At 37.4% G+C, this 14,534-nt stretch overlaps 2 protein-coding genes across 10 annotated transcripts in view; both read right to left on the reverse strand.

The window, feature by feature from the left end:
• MPHOSPH10 (M-phase phosphoprotein 10) overlaps positions 1–14,534 on the reverse strand; it is a 1,076,704-nt gene that overhangs the window by 247,115 nt on the left and 815,055 nt on the right. The gene's annotated exons all lie outside the window — the stretch shown is intronic.
• TJP1 (tight junction protein 1) overlaps positions 1–14,534 on the reverse strand; it is a 156,083-nt gene that overhangs the window by 11,482 nt on the left and 130,067 nt on the right. For all 9 annotated transcript variants that reach the window (XM_040706827.2, XM_015278975.4, XM_040706828.2 and 6 more), the window contains 14 exons: positions 12,386–12,491; positions 11,537–11,687; positions 10,939–11,047; positions 10,047–10,266; positions 9,459–9,643; positions 9,229–9,324; positions 8,707–8,789; positions 8,146–8,356; positions 7,054–7,154; positions 5,531–5,884; positions 4,879–5,130; positions 3,180–4,085; positions 2,754–2,848; positions 2,028–2,252 (listed from right to left, as the gene is read on the reverse strand). In XM_040706827.2, coding sequence (XP_040562761.1) covers positions 2,028–2,252; positions 2,754–2,848; positions 3,180–4,085; positions 4,879–5,130; positions 5,531–5,884; positions 7,054–7,154; positions 8,146–8,356; positions 8,707–8,789; positions 9,229–9,324; positions 9,459–9,643; positions 10,047–10,266; positions 10,939–11,047; positions 11,537–11,687; positions 12,386–12,491 — 3,094 coding nt within the window. The remainder of the gene's footprint in view (positions 1–2,027; positions 2,253–2,753; positions 2,849–3,179; positions 4,086–4,878; positions 5,131–5,530; positions 5,885–7,053; positions 7,155–8,145; positions 8,357–8,706; positions 8,790–9,228; positions 9,325–9,458; positions 9,644–10,046; positions 10,267–10,938; positions 11,048–11,536; positions 11,688–12,385; positions 12,492–14,534) is intronic.

The following is a 14,534-nucleotide window of genomic DNA, read 5'->3' on the forward strand; positions in this document are numbered from 1 at the left end:
TAGAAAAAAAAGATGAATAAAGAGGAGGCAACGGTACAAAGGGGAATTTGGCTAAAGGGAAAAGTCCTGAGGACAAATGCTTTCTCCAGTCAGCAATACTTCTGTGCCTCTAAACAAGCACTCTGTAGTATACCTCGGGAGGCCATTCTGTCAAGCTGAGTAGTTTTTTCATTTATTTCCACTTACTACCATTAGTATTTCAATCCTTTGTCTATTTGTACAGGACTGCCCTGGGTACATTTTCTTTCCCATGCCCTCCTATTTCTGTTACGGATTACGTTCTTCCTTAAAAGAAAAATACTACACACTTTTGTCCCCTGACACATGAAACTGTATCACACTTAAAAACAGTATTGATTTATTTCTCTGAGGCATTTAGATGTTACTTTCCTCTAGGCACAAGCCTTCAAATCTGTAACTCACAAAAAAACCCACAACTGAGCAGTCAAAACATAGAAATGTGACGGCCAGGACTGGTAGATAGAAGAACGGAACCATTTATCTCAACAATTAGCTGTTCTGCAGCAAACTACTTAACAGTTGATGTTAATTGCTCGTGCTCTCCCATGTTTGACAACAAAGCAGGGAGTAACAAATGTACAAATCCTCTGTTTAAAGAATTCTACAATCTTTACAATTATTTGCTGAGAGCTCACGGGATTCCAACCTAAGCATTAGTTGCATTTACTATGGCAACATAGTCAGGTCCTTACAGATCAAAATGGACTATTTGTAGCAAACTGTTTTGAGAGGTGAAAACAATTCTGAGTTACTACAATGCACTGCGAGGCCAACCAAGACTTTTTGGCCTCCCTGCAATGTCAAGAAAGCAAGACATTAATGCTCCCACCTTTCTATCACAAGATGCAGGACAAAAAAAAAGAAAAGGAAGCACAACATGGTTGACAGAGAATCAGAACTGCTTACAGATCAATATATACATTAACTCCTGAGCATATAAAAAAGTGAAATAAGAAATCGTTACCACGTGAAGACTTCTTGATTACAATAAAACCAGCAATTCCTTTAAAACCTACCAAGATATTTGGAAAGATTCTTGGAAAGATTCCCAAGTTTTCAGTTCCTAAAGATTCGAGGTGATGGACCACCTTACAGTAATACATACAGTATTTGGGAGCCTCAACTCCAATCCTTTAAGACAAGCACTAGAACACAGTGCATCGAGTACATGACACAGCCTGAACACAGTCACAGTATAAAACACAAAGTATAAACTAGCAAGCTAATTTATTATTTTACTATAAAAACCTCATTTACACTAAACTTGCCAGTGTTTCTGCTAGATCCAAATATTAATAATATAGATTTCAAGTAGGAGCACAACCAAAGCCTTCAAAAGTCACCTGACTTGCAGCCTTCATTAATCAAGCCGAGATAGCTTTCCACATGGACAGCTACAAAAACATTACGGTTTGAATTTAAATAAATTTTGAAGATGTAAATAACTGTAAAAAGTATTCATAAAACCTGTTTAAATACTCTCCAAGACAACCAGCCCTCTACCTGAGCAAAATTTGTACTGCGAACTTTCACACAATTGCTGTATCAAAATGTTCTAAGTAAGGAAGTAGAACAATAAAGGAAGCAGATGTTTCCATCAACAGATTAAATTCTGGCATCAACAAAATTCCCAAAAGGCTCACTTTCCTAATGTCAAACACAGCTAACGTGTACAAGCGGATCTGAAGAATAAAAGCTTGCAATAAGCTAAAAACTCTGCTTTGAACAATATTTAAGAACTATGGAAATACTTCAAGTCACATTAAAAAGTGATAGTAGCATGTTAAAGGTCCTAAAACCTACAAGAACTAAGCATGTCATTTACAAAAAACATGCAGATTGACACCATATCTATACAGAGAAATGAACTTTATGAACATAAAATATCAGTTAGGTACCATGAACTCTTGAAACTATTTGCAGGGAAAGAATTTCATTTTTAGCCCTTTACACCTCTCCCCTTCCTTTGTTCAAATTTAAAAAGAAAATAAAACCCCAAAACTTACTTAGAATAATTGGAGAAATTCAGCTGATTTTGTGAATGTATTGGTTTAGTGGAGTCAGAATGATGGCTGGCAGGAACCTGTGCAGAAGGCTTATTTTCAAAATTCCTGCGATCAAAGTATGAGAGCTGCTTTCTGTAATACTCTTCATCTTCTTCGGGATCATAATGATTTGAACGCACGATATCTTCAGGTGGCTTCACTTGAGGTCTCTGTGGTTCTGGGGCCCTAACCAAGAATAATAACGCACAGTTGCATTGCACAGTTTTAACAAGGACAATTACAAGAATTAAAATCCTGCTTCTTAACCTAACTAGTAATAAACCAACTAAAATAACTCTTATAACTGCATACAATACTGCTAATCTATGTAGTCTTGAGATGTGACAGCTGCGACACAGCAAGAAGAAAATACTTATCATCTCACCTTTTCACTTATGCTTCACTTTCAAATTGTCCCAAATATACCCAGCATCTCCATCTTACCTTCTTCCTTATTAAAACTTACTTCCTTAAAAATGCCCCAAGAAATCATTTTGTATCCCAGTTCCCCTCTCAGTAATTATGTCCATGTCAACTGGCTTTACTTCTTGATTTACTACTGACATAAATTACACTGACACCCCCCTCTGCACTCTGCAGTTTCCAGTCTGAACCACTACAACGTACTGTCTGAACACTCTTTATCTTGTATCGAAAGCTAAGTTTGATTATCAGTTGTGCATCTACCTGTAAGTTGTTTTATCATGTTCATACTGGCTTTGAGAAGTTGGTTTTGGACCACTCATGGCTGGGAGCGTAGGCTTCGGTGCTAGCTCTGGAGGCTGTAAAGAGAAGCACAGCACATTTTCTAACATCTGGAAAGATGCAGCGTGTCAGAGTTACGAAAACTAACACAGCCCTCCCTTTCTTATTCCTTCAGAATGAAACAGCATGAAAGACTAGTAAAAATGAAAGAGGCAGTCTTCAACATCGCAACATCCTTTTTAGTTTTCAACTTCAGCTTTTAAAACAAACTGCAGTTAGGTTGCTAAGAGTCTGCTCCACTAACAGAGCTGACTTTCCAAGACAGTATTTTATCACCAGCAATTCAATCTCATCAGTGAAACAAGAATTAAAAAAAAAATAAAAACATGCAAAACTTAAATGACTTACTTTGACAACTGACGTGTCACTGGGGTCCTTCATTTTTTCCAGAGATGGCGATCTTCTTCGTTCAAATATCTTAACTCTACTTCGCACAGACTGTGGTTTCATGGCTGGATCCTCCTCTTCTTCTGCTAGAGATGGTGGTGTAGGCAGTGGTTTACTGTTGGAAGGCAAAACTTCTGGTTTTGTTTGTGAAGAAGCGGGAGGAGGAAGAGAAACACCTGAAGTGCTATGAGAAGGCTCAAACTGTCCAGCTTTTGCATTGTAAGCTTGAGGAGGACCTTGCTCATAGCCCCTCACATGTGGATCAAAGTACTGCTTGGGTTCAGGAGATCGAGATATGGCTGACTGGTATGGCTGAGCTTCTTGTTTATATCTACCATGCGCATGTGTGTCATAGCCAACAGGATGTTGATCTTCATACCGCACTTGTGGCAAGCTGAAGTTTTTGGGTGCATGCTCATAGCGAGGTCTGCCATCGTAGCTCATCGGAGGAGGTTCCTCAAATCGGGGTTGTGCCGGATAATAGCTGCGTTCTGTGCTCTCTTCTGTATTTTGTCTGGAATCAAGATCTCTAGGAGGCTGGCTTTCATAAGCTGTTCTTGGTTGATTGTAGGGCTGTTTTTCATCATAATATGACCAGTGCTCCTCATAGGGAGGCGCACGATCTTCATAATGTAGACGAGGGTCATACCCACGAGAAAATTGATCTACATAGTTTGTAGAATCATACCTGTATGTTGACTGCTCGTACTCCCTACTTGGTTGTTTTTCTGCATACTGAGTCTGAGATTCATAGATCAGATTTGGGTCTCTTTCCTGTCTTTGTACTGGGTGATTAACAGCTGGCTGTTTTAAGACATAGCTTTGTCTGGATGCTTCTTCACTAATATATGGATCCTTTCTGTATACCTGTTAAATAGAGACATGTTTCAATTTATTTAAAATGAGGAGTAACTAGAGCAAAGTTTTATTCAAAATTGGCTTAAGTTTTCATATTGGCTTCAATTTTGTTTAGAAGTATAATAATTTGATGCAGTTGTCCGCAATCACAGGAAGCTGAACTTGATGATTAATGATTCATAGCAGTTACACATTTGAGCAAAGACATACAAACAGATTAGAACTGAAAGCCAAAGGTAACAGTCTCTCATTTGACTTCTGTTGGTGGTCGTGTGTTGCTTCCCCTCAGCATTTTTTTGCTAGGGGAAGAGAGAGGTTTGTTTGGAAAGTAAAGAAATTTGTACATAAATTTACTTCAAACACTGCCAGGGAAGCATTTAAAATTACCCAATAAATCGGATTTATCTTCACAATCAACAGGTAAATATATAAAAAAAAGTCTGTCATTTTAAAGGAAGAACAGACTTTTCATCAACAAGAAAAAAGTATAGATTTTCCATTAACAAACAGCAGAGCACTGACAAGCTGAAAAGGTCACATGTAAAGTAAAATCAAAATACAGAATGCAGCTTTTATATAAAATGTCATCTTTTTGATAGGTGGGAAGTATATAGTTCGAAGCCATGCACACAAAATGTTAGATGATGCTTAGCAATTTAGATGCACTGTGTTTTGTAACCTGCATGATCTCCTAGAGGGGAAAAAAACAGAAGAATTCTCCAAATAATGGCAAAAGAAAAATATAATCATGTGCTAGCTTGATGTATAGCAGGAAATCAGCGCAACAGTGCAGCACAGGTACCTTTGCTGGATCTATATGCGGCGGTAAGGATGATGGCTCTTGATCTCTTAGCACTACATGAGCTCCCTCAGTACTTGATGTTCTTAAGGGGCCCGCTTGTGGTTGATAAGAGTTGTAAGGAGCAGCAGTAGGCTCCTCTAGTCTGACATTAGTTAGGTTTACATTAGCATTTACTGCAGAGGTTGATGAGGTTGCTGGGTTTGATTCAGGCGACGGGGAAAGGTAAGGGACTGCAGGTGATGCTTCTGCTTTCTGTGAAGTGTTTAAAATATTTTCAATACACTGCTATCGAATCATTGTATGACTTTTTGATTTATAATAAAAGTAACTTAAACTGATGCTTTGATCAACTCAGCTACATGCAGAATGAAATGTACTGAAAGTATCATGCACTACCACTTCCAGAAATTATGTTGAACACTTAGAAAAAACATTAAATCAAAGTAGAATGGTACTTCAATCCTCCTATCTGAAACACTAACATGGGTAGTGCAAGCTGATTCCCCAACTCACTGCAACACATTACTGCTTTTCACGTATTCTTGAACGCACGTAACACTTATAAGTAGACTATAAAGATAGATTTCTTGTTCAGGAGAAATTGCTACCTGAACTAAACGCACAATGGTCAGTTTATAAAATACTTCCTTACCGGCTGAGAAGCAGTTGTTTTAAATCCTGAAGAATCTATTCTAAGATTTGGCTGAGGCTGAGCTTGAGATGCGTAACTAGTGTAAGTTTGAGTTTCATGATGCATTCCAGAAGAATCCTCCCTAACGGGTTCAGAAGAACGTGTAATAGCAGATTCAGGAGGAGTTCCAACCTCATCGTTCAGAGTTTCATCCAGTTCTTGATCAGTATAAGCACCACCTTCTGTATCTGTGTCTTCATAGTCAGATGTATGTCTGCTGTCTGTACTGTACATAGAATATTCACTACCAGGAGCTGAGAGGTAAGACAGGCGGTCATCATGTAAATCAAGGTCATCACTTGTAGCACCATCTGCCTGCATCAAACAAAATTAAAGAGTACGTGTTTATTGAAATATCTTTCAAAGTATGCTTTTCTTCTTGCAATGTAAAACTAATACATATTTTTAGTGAAGAAGTGAATAAATGTAATGTAACATCTATCTTGCTCTGATCCGCAACAGGAAGTCCAGTATTTTAAAGTGTCAGTAATGCTCAAAATCCAGCAGCACAGCAGCACGTTGGAATTCCACAATTCCCAATATCACAGGGGAGGAGAAATCAGGTTTCAATTGCAGCTGTTAATCTTATATCTAAGAGCCTTTTCTGCAGTCTAGCTCTTTACATCACTGTACTAATGTGTCAGATGGCTGCCACCGGAAGGAATGGGACAGTACATAGCACCCATTGAAATCACACTGTTGGACACAAAAACCTATACTTAGAAGCATTGTCCTCATACTGGAATCACTAACTTGGAGGTTGATCTAAGAAGGTGAAATAAGTTCTGCACGAGCAAAAATAAATAGCCTAAATGTCAAGAAAAATGTAATGATAACAGACTCATTGTTTGCTTACTTGAAGTTGGCATTCCTGTTGAAATTAGTTCCTCAATAGAATGGATCTAACATACATAGTAAGACATGCTGCTTCAGAAGACAACACAACTGGAGTTTTAGTGGGGAAAAGGATTCTAACTTTCATATTTTCTATTTGTGTTCTCAAAATTGAGAGAAGGCAAAAATCAGAAAGAAAGTGAAGATATTGCTTGCTTTTAATAGAAAAAACTAGTAATTCCAAGGATAACCACAGCCTATAGTACTGATGCAGCAGAGCATACTGATGCTTGAAGCTTTTGTGTGTACTGGATGCTTTTTCATGCAAAGCAATAATACATCCTTCAGTAAGAGGTGTCAACAGGCAAATGTTCCCACTGTTACTGCACTGCTACATGTACAAGGACAAGCATACAGCCCTCATTAACAGAGTAACTGCACTAATACAATGACAAATCAGTTTAAAGTAGTTCATATAGTCATGAAGCATTATTGTTTTAATCTTCGAATGATCATTAAAATCATAATGAGGAAAAAAGGAAAACACTCCATTCCAGAAATATACACTCATAACCACAACATCAATAACCTAGTAAACTGATACATTTTTGTCACCTCATCTCTCAACCAACCATACAATTATTTCTTACCTTTCCTTCAGAAACCCACACCAGTTGGTTTTGTTGTTGCTGAATTGCTTCTTTTAGAGCTCCATACCATCCTTCATTCATTGAATTCAAGTTAATGGTAGCTAGAAATACAGCAGGTTAGTTGGACTTTCAAATTCTGTAGATTTTTAAGAATAATCTGTACCACCAGTACTAAAATCAATTTAAGTTGTAAGATTTAGGTAGCAATTTAAATATCGATATTCAAAGCAACTCTAAAGCCTGACGTGGTTTCAGTTTGCAAAGAGTTACAAGTAAAGTGAAGCTTTAATTTAGTCAGACTAAAAAGTTGTTTGCTTTTTTTTTTTTATTACATCCTCGTCCTATTTATTCCATGTCTGATTATAACTGATGGTCATCTTCCAGTGCCACCAGATTTTTTTGTAATGTCATTTTGATGTTTCAAATAACTTTACATTTATACAGTTGTGGCCATAAACAATTCACACACCAAGGGACTGTTCGTATTTGAATGGGGAAGCCTCAACAAGTTCACAACTACTTGACTATTTGTAGAAGCACACACATTTGTTTTCTGTCAGCTTCCCAGTCTTGGAGTCATAAGCAAGCCTGTGTGAACTAGGATAGAAGAATAAGGCAAGCAACCAGTAGATAGGCACTAGGTCATAGTAAGAGCAGGAAAAAATGTCACGGAAAAAAAGGAAAGCCTGATAAACAGGTAACATAAAACAAGCTAAGAGATGCATCTGTACTCCTCTAAAGGAAGAGAAGTGACAGAAAAAAATCCAGAGGGAAAAGGAATCACTGAAAAAGCCATGAAGATAATATACAAACTAAACATATCATAACATAATAAATTATGTTCACTATTAATTGTAATGGTAGTGCATTAATAAGTTCATTAATCACTGCGTGCTGTAATTCTCAAAATCGGCTTAATTTCTTAAAAGAAAAATTGACATCCAGTCACCCAGAATTAAGAGCAAGTGTAGGTAGCAATTTTTACTTAGTAAAACAGGAAACTCCTGCTGAAGTCTGGAGACAAGTTACTCATCACGCTTCTCCTCTCTCAATTACTATGGATTAATTAGTATTGCTATTTTAATTGCTTACTTGTAAAGAGGTGGTGATTATTTTTGCGTAGCTTGTGAGCTCTTTCATATAGCTTCCTGGCACTTTTTCGTGATTCTGGGCACAGCCTCATTCTCATGGTCTTCACACCCTGCTTAGAATCAGGGTTCAGAAACACTACAATAGGATACCACTGTGCATAATTCAGACGGTCCACTGCATTAGGAGTGACATCTAATAAAGCGTGTTTGTCCTGTTATGATAAAAAGAGCAGAGAGAAGAAAGTGAAGCACTCAGTAAGATTTTCTTCTACAAATTTCTTTTGTATTATTTGTAATCAGAAGGGGTAGGGGACATGCTGTGGCTGTAGGCAAAGCAGGATGAAACTTAAAACAGCTGTAAAGGAGAGGGAACAACACTCCTTGGAATAAAGCCTAGAAATCCTTTTAGATTGCAGTTATGAAGAAGGAATCTATTTTTCAAGTTAATCAACAGAAGATGAGAAAGCTCTGGTTGCATTTGTATCTTTAAAACATCAAAATTTTATTTAATGAACCAGTTTTCCTCTTGTGTTAGACATACAGTGGCAGTAAAAAGACTTACTCTATCAATTATCTGTTTTATCGTATGAAGACGAATAATGCCAGAACTACGTTGGTCAGTACCAGCATCTCTCGGTTCACTTTCTGGTAGAGAGGACACAGTAAAAAATCTGTTGTAAGTTTACAAAGTACTCTGTATTTCCATATTAAAATAGACCAAACTATTTTATCACTCGGCATAAATTCAGGTTGAGAACACTCCTCTAGCTTTAAAATACAAGAAACAGCTACCCATCCATTTGGCCTCAAAAATCCCAACACCTTTGCAGAAGCACTTAGGAGTAAGATAAGGTACTGAATTAAAATAAATTTTGGGAAGGCCACAAATAGAACAAACATTACTTTTGCCTACAGAGAATCATCATAATCAATTAAGCAGTGAGAAAGCTTATATATAGTCTGTTACTTAATAATGTTAATATTTTATTACTTTATTTATTGATGTGTTTAACAACAGAGGAATAAACTAGCATAAGAAAGCTGGCAATTTCATAGCTGCATGAAAACCCTCTCTCACACTTACTTGCAATTTGAAAGATATCTGGTTCTTCTCTGGCTAGTTTCTCTCGTGCAACATCAGCTATTGGACCAAAAATGGTCACAGGTCTGAGAAACCCAGCTAGATTAGAAAGGAAAAAAAAACATAGATAGCTGAAAACTAATGCAACATACTTTGAAATACATGGATGAATACAAAGCAAACTCTGCAATTTGCTAGCCTGCAACAGTAAATATTTAAGAATAAAATCATACCTTCCCGAAGAACAACTCTTTCATAGGCAGGGAACTTTGTCTGAACAGGCTGAGCAGAAAGATCTTCTCTACTTTTTCGGAGATTTCTTTTTGAGCTACGCAAACCTCGGAATCTCCAGAAATCCGCTCGATCTCCTCCTGCTGTCTTTGGAAGCGTGTACTGTACACTAGCTAGTTGTTCAGCTCTAAGACGACAACAAAACCCAACAAGTTACAAAAGCAGCCAGTTTCTGATGCTTGCCTACCATCAGCTGAACCAAGTTTTCCTTGCTTCTATCTTAGAAAGCTTAAGAATAAACTACGCAGGCCAACATCAGATTTCTAAAGCTTCATCTAGCTTTGAGTCTTGCATTCAAAAGAAAGTTCTATGTTACAGCTGTTTCTTTTTTTCCGTGGATGTACAAGAGTTGAAATCAAATCATGGACTAGCTGTCCAACATCAATCTGATTTCTGTTTTAACAGGCACTTTTTCCCAACCAGCTGAACAAGTTCTACAGACTGATGTCCACCAGACCCAGCAAGTTATACAGATGTATAATTAAAAACTGTACTTTTCAAACAGCAGTATAAATATGTTAAGATCGTACCTGTTTTTGTTAGGTATGATACCTCTTTCAACTTCCTTATGATTCTTGCCAATTCGAATTGCCAGCCACGAACCCAGTTTGCCATTATATAGCGTGTCCACAACCCGAAACACTTCACCTTTGTTGAAGCTTAGTCCATAAGGAGATTCCTTTTCATATTCAAAATGAGTTCTGATATAGAAAGAATCCCCTACATCAGACTCAACAATGCGACGATAAACTATGAAAAGAAAAAAGCCTGCTGTTATATTTGTCCCAGTGAATGGCAGTCGCAGTGCTCACAAAAAGGACTTAAAGCAGTGTTTCATCTTCTCTTAATTCTCCTTGTTTTAAATATTATTTCGGAAAACTGTAATGACTCAGAGCTTCTGTTTTAAGCTGCGTAACTATTACAAAGAACACTACAAATGTAAATTCAACTTTTGCTGTCAGAAATTTGCTAGTATAAACTGAATCCACTTCCCCTGGAAGGAATGAATCTCACTGAGAAAGAAATTGGTAAGTACCCACTTTAAACAGAAGAGCATAAAACAGACTCTCTCTCCTGCCCTCCTCCCCCTCTCCCTAACATTTATTGCCAACAATTTCATTAAATGCTTTTTTTTAAAAAAAACATGTTGCAGTCTGCTTTTGGGTTGGTTTTTTTTTTTTTTTTTGGCTTTGTTTCCTTGGGTTTTTTTCCTTATTCAAGAAATAAATTACTATCATATCAAACTTTGGTCCATTCGAAGTGGTAGCCTATTCCAAAGCCAAAAGAACTTTTAATAGCCTTTGTAAGATGCTAATCTCCTGCTAGCCAATAATTATCCCTTCTTAACTGTACTGTAACTTTTTTTTTTTTAATCTGATTCCAATCAGTCCACTACACTGTTCCTGATATACAAATACTTACCATCTTTCTTCTTCTGTGCCAAAATGGTTACTTCTTCGCCTTTAGGGAGATCAAGCAAAAAAAGGACAGCTTCTTCTCTGATGATATTTGTGAAGTCTACGTTATTAACCTAGCATCAATGAAGTAATCAGTTTGATTTAGCATACATCATTTAATAGACACACAGCTACATAACAGGTAAACTGAATTAGTTTATTGCTGAGGTTGTTTACTCAGCTTAATATATATGCACACCAATGACATGGATCTCAAGAAGACACAGCTCTAAAAAATACTACTCCTTGAGAAAAGTATAACCATTGGAACACTGGACAGCTGCTCATTTTGACTACTTTAGATCAATATTACGGAGCATCTATAAACATCGGTAGTATTAACTGCAATATGCAGAAGCCTACTTGAGAATCTAGCGGGGCTCAACCATTAGAGGCATTTTCTTTGAACTGAGTTTAGTCTCGGAAATTGAGCATAAGACTTACAAACTTTCCTAGCAACAGTAAAAGGAAATTCTGCTGCCAAGTCATCTAATAAACATGTACTAAAGAAATAAAATCCACTTTGGTATGACAGAACACTTATGGTATTATATTCAACATACCCTGAGAATTTGGTCTCCTTCCTCTAATCCTTCTTTCGCTGCAGGGCTGTCCTCTAGAACACCAGCTACAAATATGCCAACATCATTGCCACCAGCGAGCCGCAGGCCCACACTATCTCCTTTTCTGAATTTTACCAGTTTCATGCTTGGCCTAGAAATTAAGAACGTATTCCGCTTAGAATCATGTGTGTGTGTGTGTATATTTTTATTCTATACATGCGTATATATATACAAAAAGTGTTTGAGTAATTGAGACTGATGACATGCATAAAATTTGCCTGCTGCTTCAACTAGAGGATGTTATACTATGACTACCATCAATTGCTTATCAACTATACCATTATACAACAGACTCATCTGCAGCACTTAAAAATAACAAAAAACCCCAACTTACCTTAGTATTGGAGCAAAGTTTGTCTTATGTTAATACAGTGTTTTAAGTGAGGCATTTTGACACACTCTTCCCAAAGCGTTCTGCCCTTTGGAAGAACTAAGCTAATACAGAGATTTCTTCTAGCTCTTCAAGGAGTAAGATGAACTTTTGAGATTACTTGAACTAGAACCTACTCTCATGTACACTGATGTACATAAAGGAGATTCAGTTGAATTAAACTCATTTGCATACCATGACTGTACATTTCTGCAATTATTTTAATTGGCCTCCAATAACTGCAAAAGGAAAAGATTTTTCTGAAATTTTCATTCTACTATTTTTGAATAGAAGCATCCGAACAGCATGTTGGACTTCACATCAGGCCATTTATAAATGTTATTCATTAACTTGGAAGAAATATTGTCTTGCTCAAGACCTAGGCAATAAGACTCAAAAAGAATTTAGAGTTACATTACCGAAGCATTCCATCTTCATGGGTTGAATTGGGTAAAGGACCATCAGACGGACTGACTGGTAAATCCACATCTGGCTGACCTCCTTGTGCATATACTGGCTTTGGTTCTATTAAAATATAGAAGACAATGAGTGTCCATTTGGGTATTTAAAGATGAGAAAATAAAGCTTAACTTCAGAGCTTCTCCAGGAGTCCTCTACCCACCAATCCACTTTATTCTAGAAACTGAACATTGGAAACTTACAACAAGAAACCTTGTCATTCAAAGCAGGGCTTCACCAACATTATAAAACTGCAAGAGATAAAAGGTTTTATGCTCTCTCAAGACTGTTTTCAGCCTCACTCTTTCCTTTAAGTTAGGCACACTTAGATGTATCTAACATAACTTTCCACATTTAAGAGCGTCATGTACAGTCCTGGGTGCCCCAGTTCAAATAAGACAGGGATCTCCTGAAAGGAGCCCAGTGGAGAGCCACAAAAATGATAAAGGACTTGAAGCATCTCCTATTTGAGGAAAGGCTGAGTAATCTGGGTCTGTTCAGCTTGAGGAAGACAACTGAAGGGGGACCTGATTAATGTTTAAACCTAAAGGCAGATGAGAAGCAAATGGGTGAGGCCAGGCTCTTCTCAGTGGTGCGTAATGATAGGAAAAGGAGAAGTTCCATACAAACACGTGGAAGAACTTCACTGTAAGGGCACTGGAACAGGTTGCCCAGAGGGGTTGTGGAGTCTCCTTCTATGGAGATATTCAAGACCTGTCTGGACACCTACCCCTGTGACCTACTGTAGGGTATCTGCTTTAGCAGGGGGGTTGGACTCTATCTCTTGAGGTCCCTTCCAGGCCCTGCAATTCTGTGATTTCCCCCATTAAAGAATTCTTTGATTTATGCAACAAAAGTACTTCAAACACTAGAACTACTGCTGCACAACTTGAGGATGGCAAATTTCAGTGTGTACTGTGGTGCAGTTGGCTCTTAAATACTTATGACTCTGCTGCATGAATCCTCTGGAGTTACTGAGAGGACAATATCACTGCCATCATTCTCTAGCAGTGGACACTATTACTGTCTATTATCTGCTATATGGCTGCACATGTTACAAGAATTTGTATTTAAAGCATTATCTTGATGCACTTGAAAGAAGCCAATTTCAAGCTATGCTATCTTCAAACTAGGGTAATGCTCCTTTCTGCTTAATCTAGCTATCAAATCACCTTCTTTTCAAATCACTGAATAGACCAGCTTGAAATAGAGAATTTCAGACAATTTGATAATATACTTCTAATGCAATTTCTTTTGTCTTCACTGTACAATAGCATAGCATTTTTTCTTTAAGTCTTTTGTGACCTAAGCCTTTGATTACCCCTCTCAAGAAATACTCTCCTTCTATCCCCTCCTTGACTCAGTCGTGACAGACTTCTTGCCCTTAGTCTGAGAAGCAGTCACAGAACCTACCAGTTACTTTTCTGATCATATTTTTATTACAGTCTTTGAAAGTGCCTCCTCATTTCTCTAGAGCTTTCTTTGAGGCTACTAGAGAATCAGGCCCTCTATTACACCATTTTATTTCAGACCATACATTATAACAAGTTAATTTTATCTACAGAAAAAGTTATGTATTATCTTTATGTACTGGCCTATGACTTTTTCAGACACCACCTCCCATACAAATTGATTTTCTCCATGTGTCTCTTCCCACTCATCCAGGAATAGCACACTTTTTTCCCCACTAATCAAAAAGACAACCTCACAGCAGTTATTATGCACTTGGCAGTCCCTCAAACCAATAACATTACTTTCAAATGAGAAACACCCTTGCAGTCCTATCCTGACTGATTCTGTATTATGCCAATTATTTTTCATTATGTTATAGAAATACTGAACTAATATTTTAAATCTCACTTGCTACAGTATCCTTTTTCTCTCATGGTAAACAAAGACATGCATCTTTTAATAACACTATTCCAAAGACTATCTCTGCTGACAGTCTTGTTAAAGGCCAATGTTCAAAATCTTTCAGAGCCTATCAATATCATAAACTCCAATTCTTCACTGAGTAACTGAACACTACATGCAATAGTCTCATTTCTCATCCCTTAAATTGTCAAACATTTTCAAGCTTGAATGTGCTTTTTCTCATTCTACAGCCTT

This window comes from Gallus gallus, chromosome 10 (assembly GCF_016699485.2).
Source record: "Gallus gallus isolate bGalGal1 chromosome 10, bGalGal1.mat.broiler.GRCg7b, whole genome shotgun sequence".
NCBI classification, from domain to species: domain Eukaryota; kingdom Metazoa; phylum Chordata; class Aves; order Galliformes; family Phasianidae; genus Gallus; species Gallus gallus.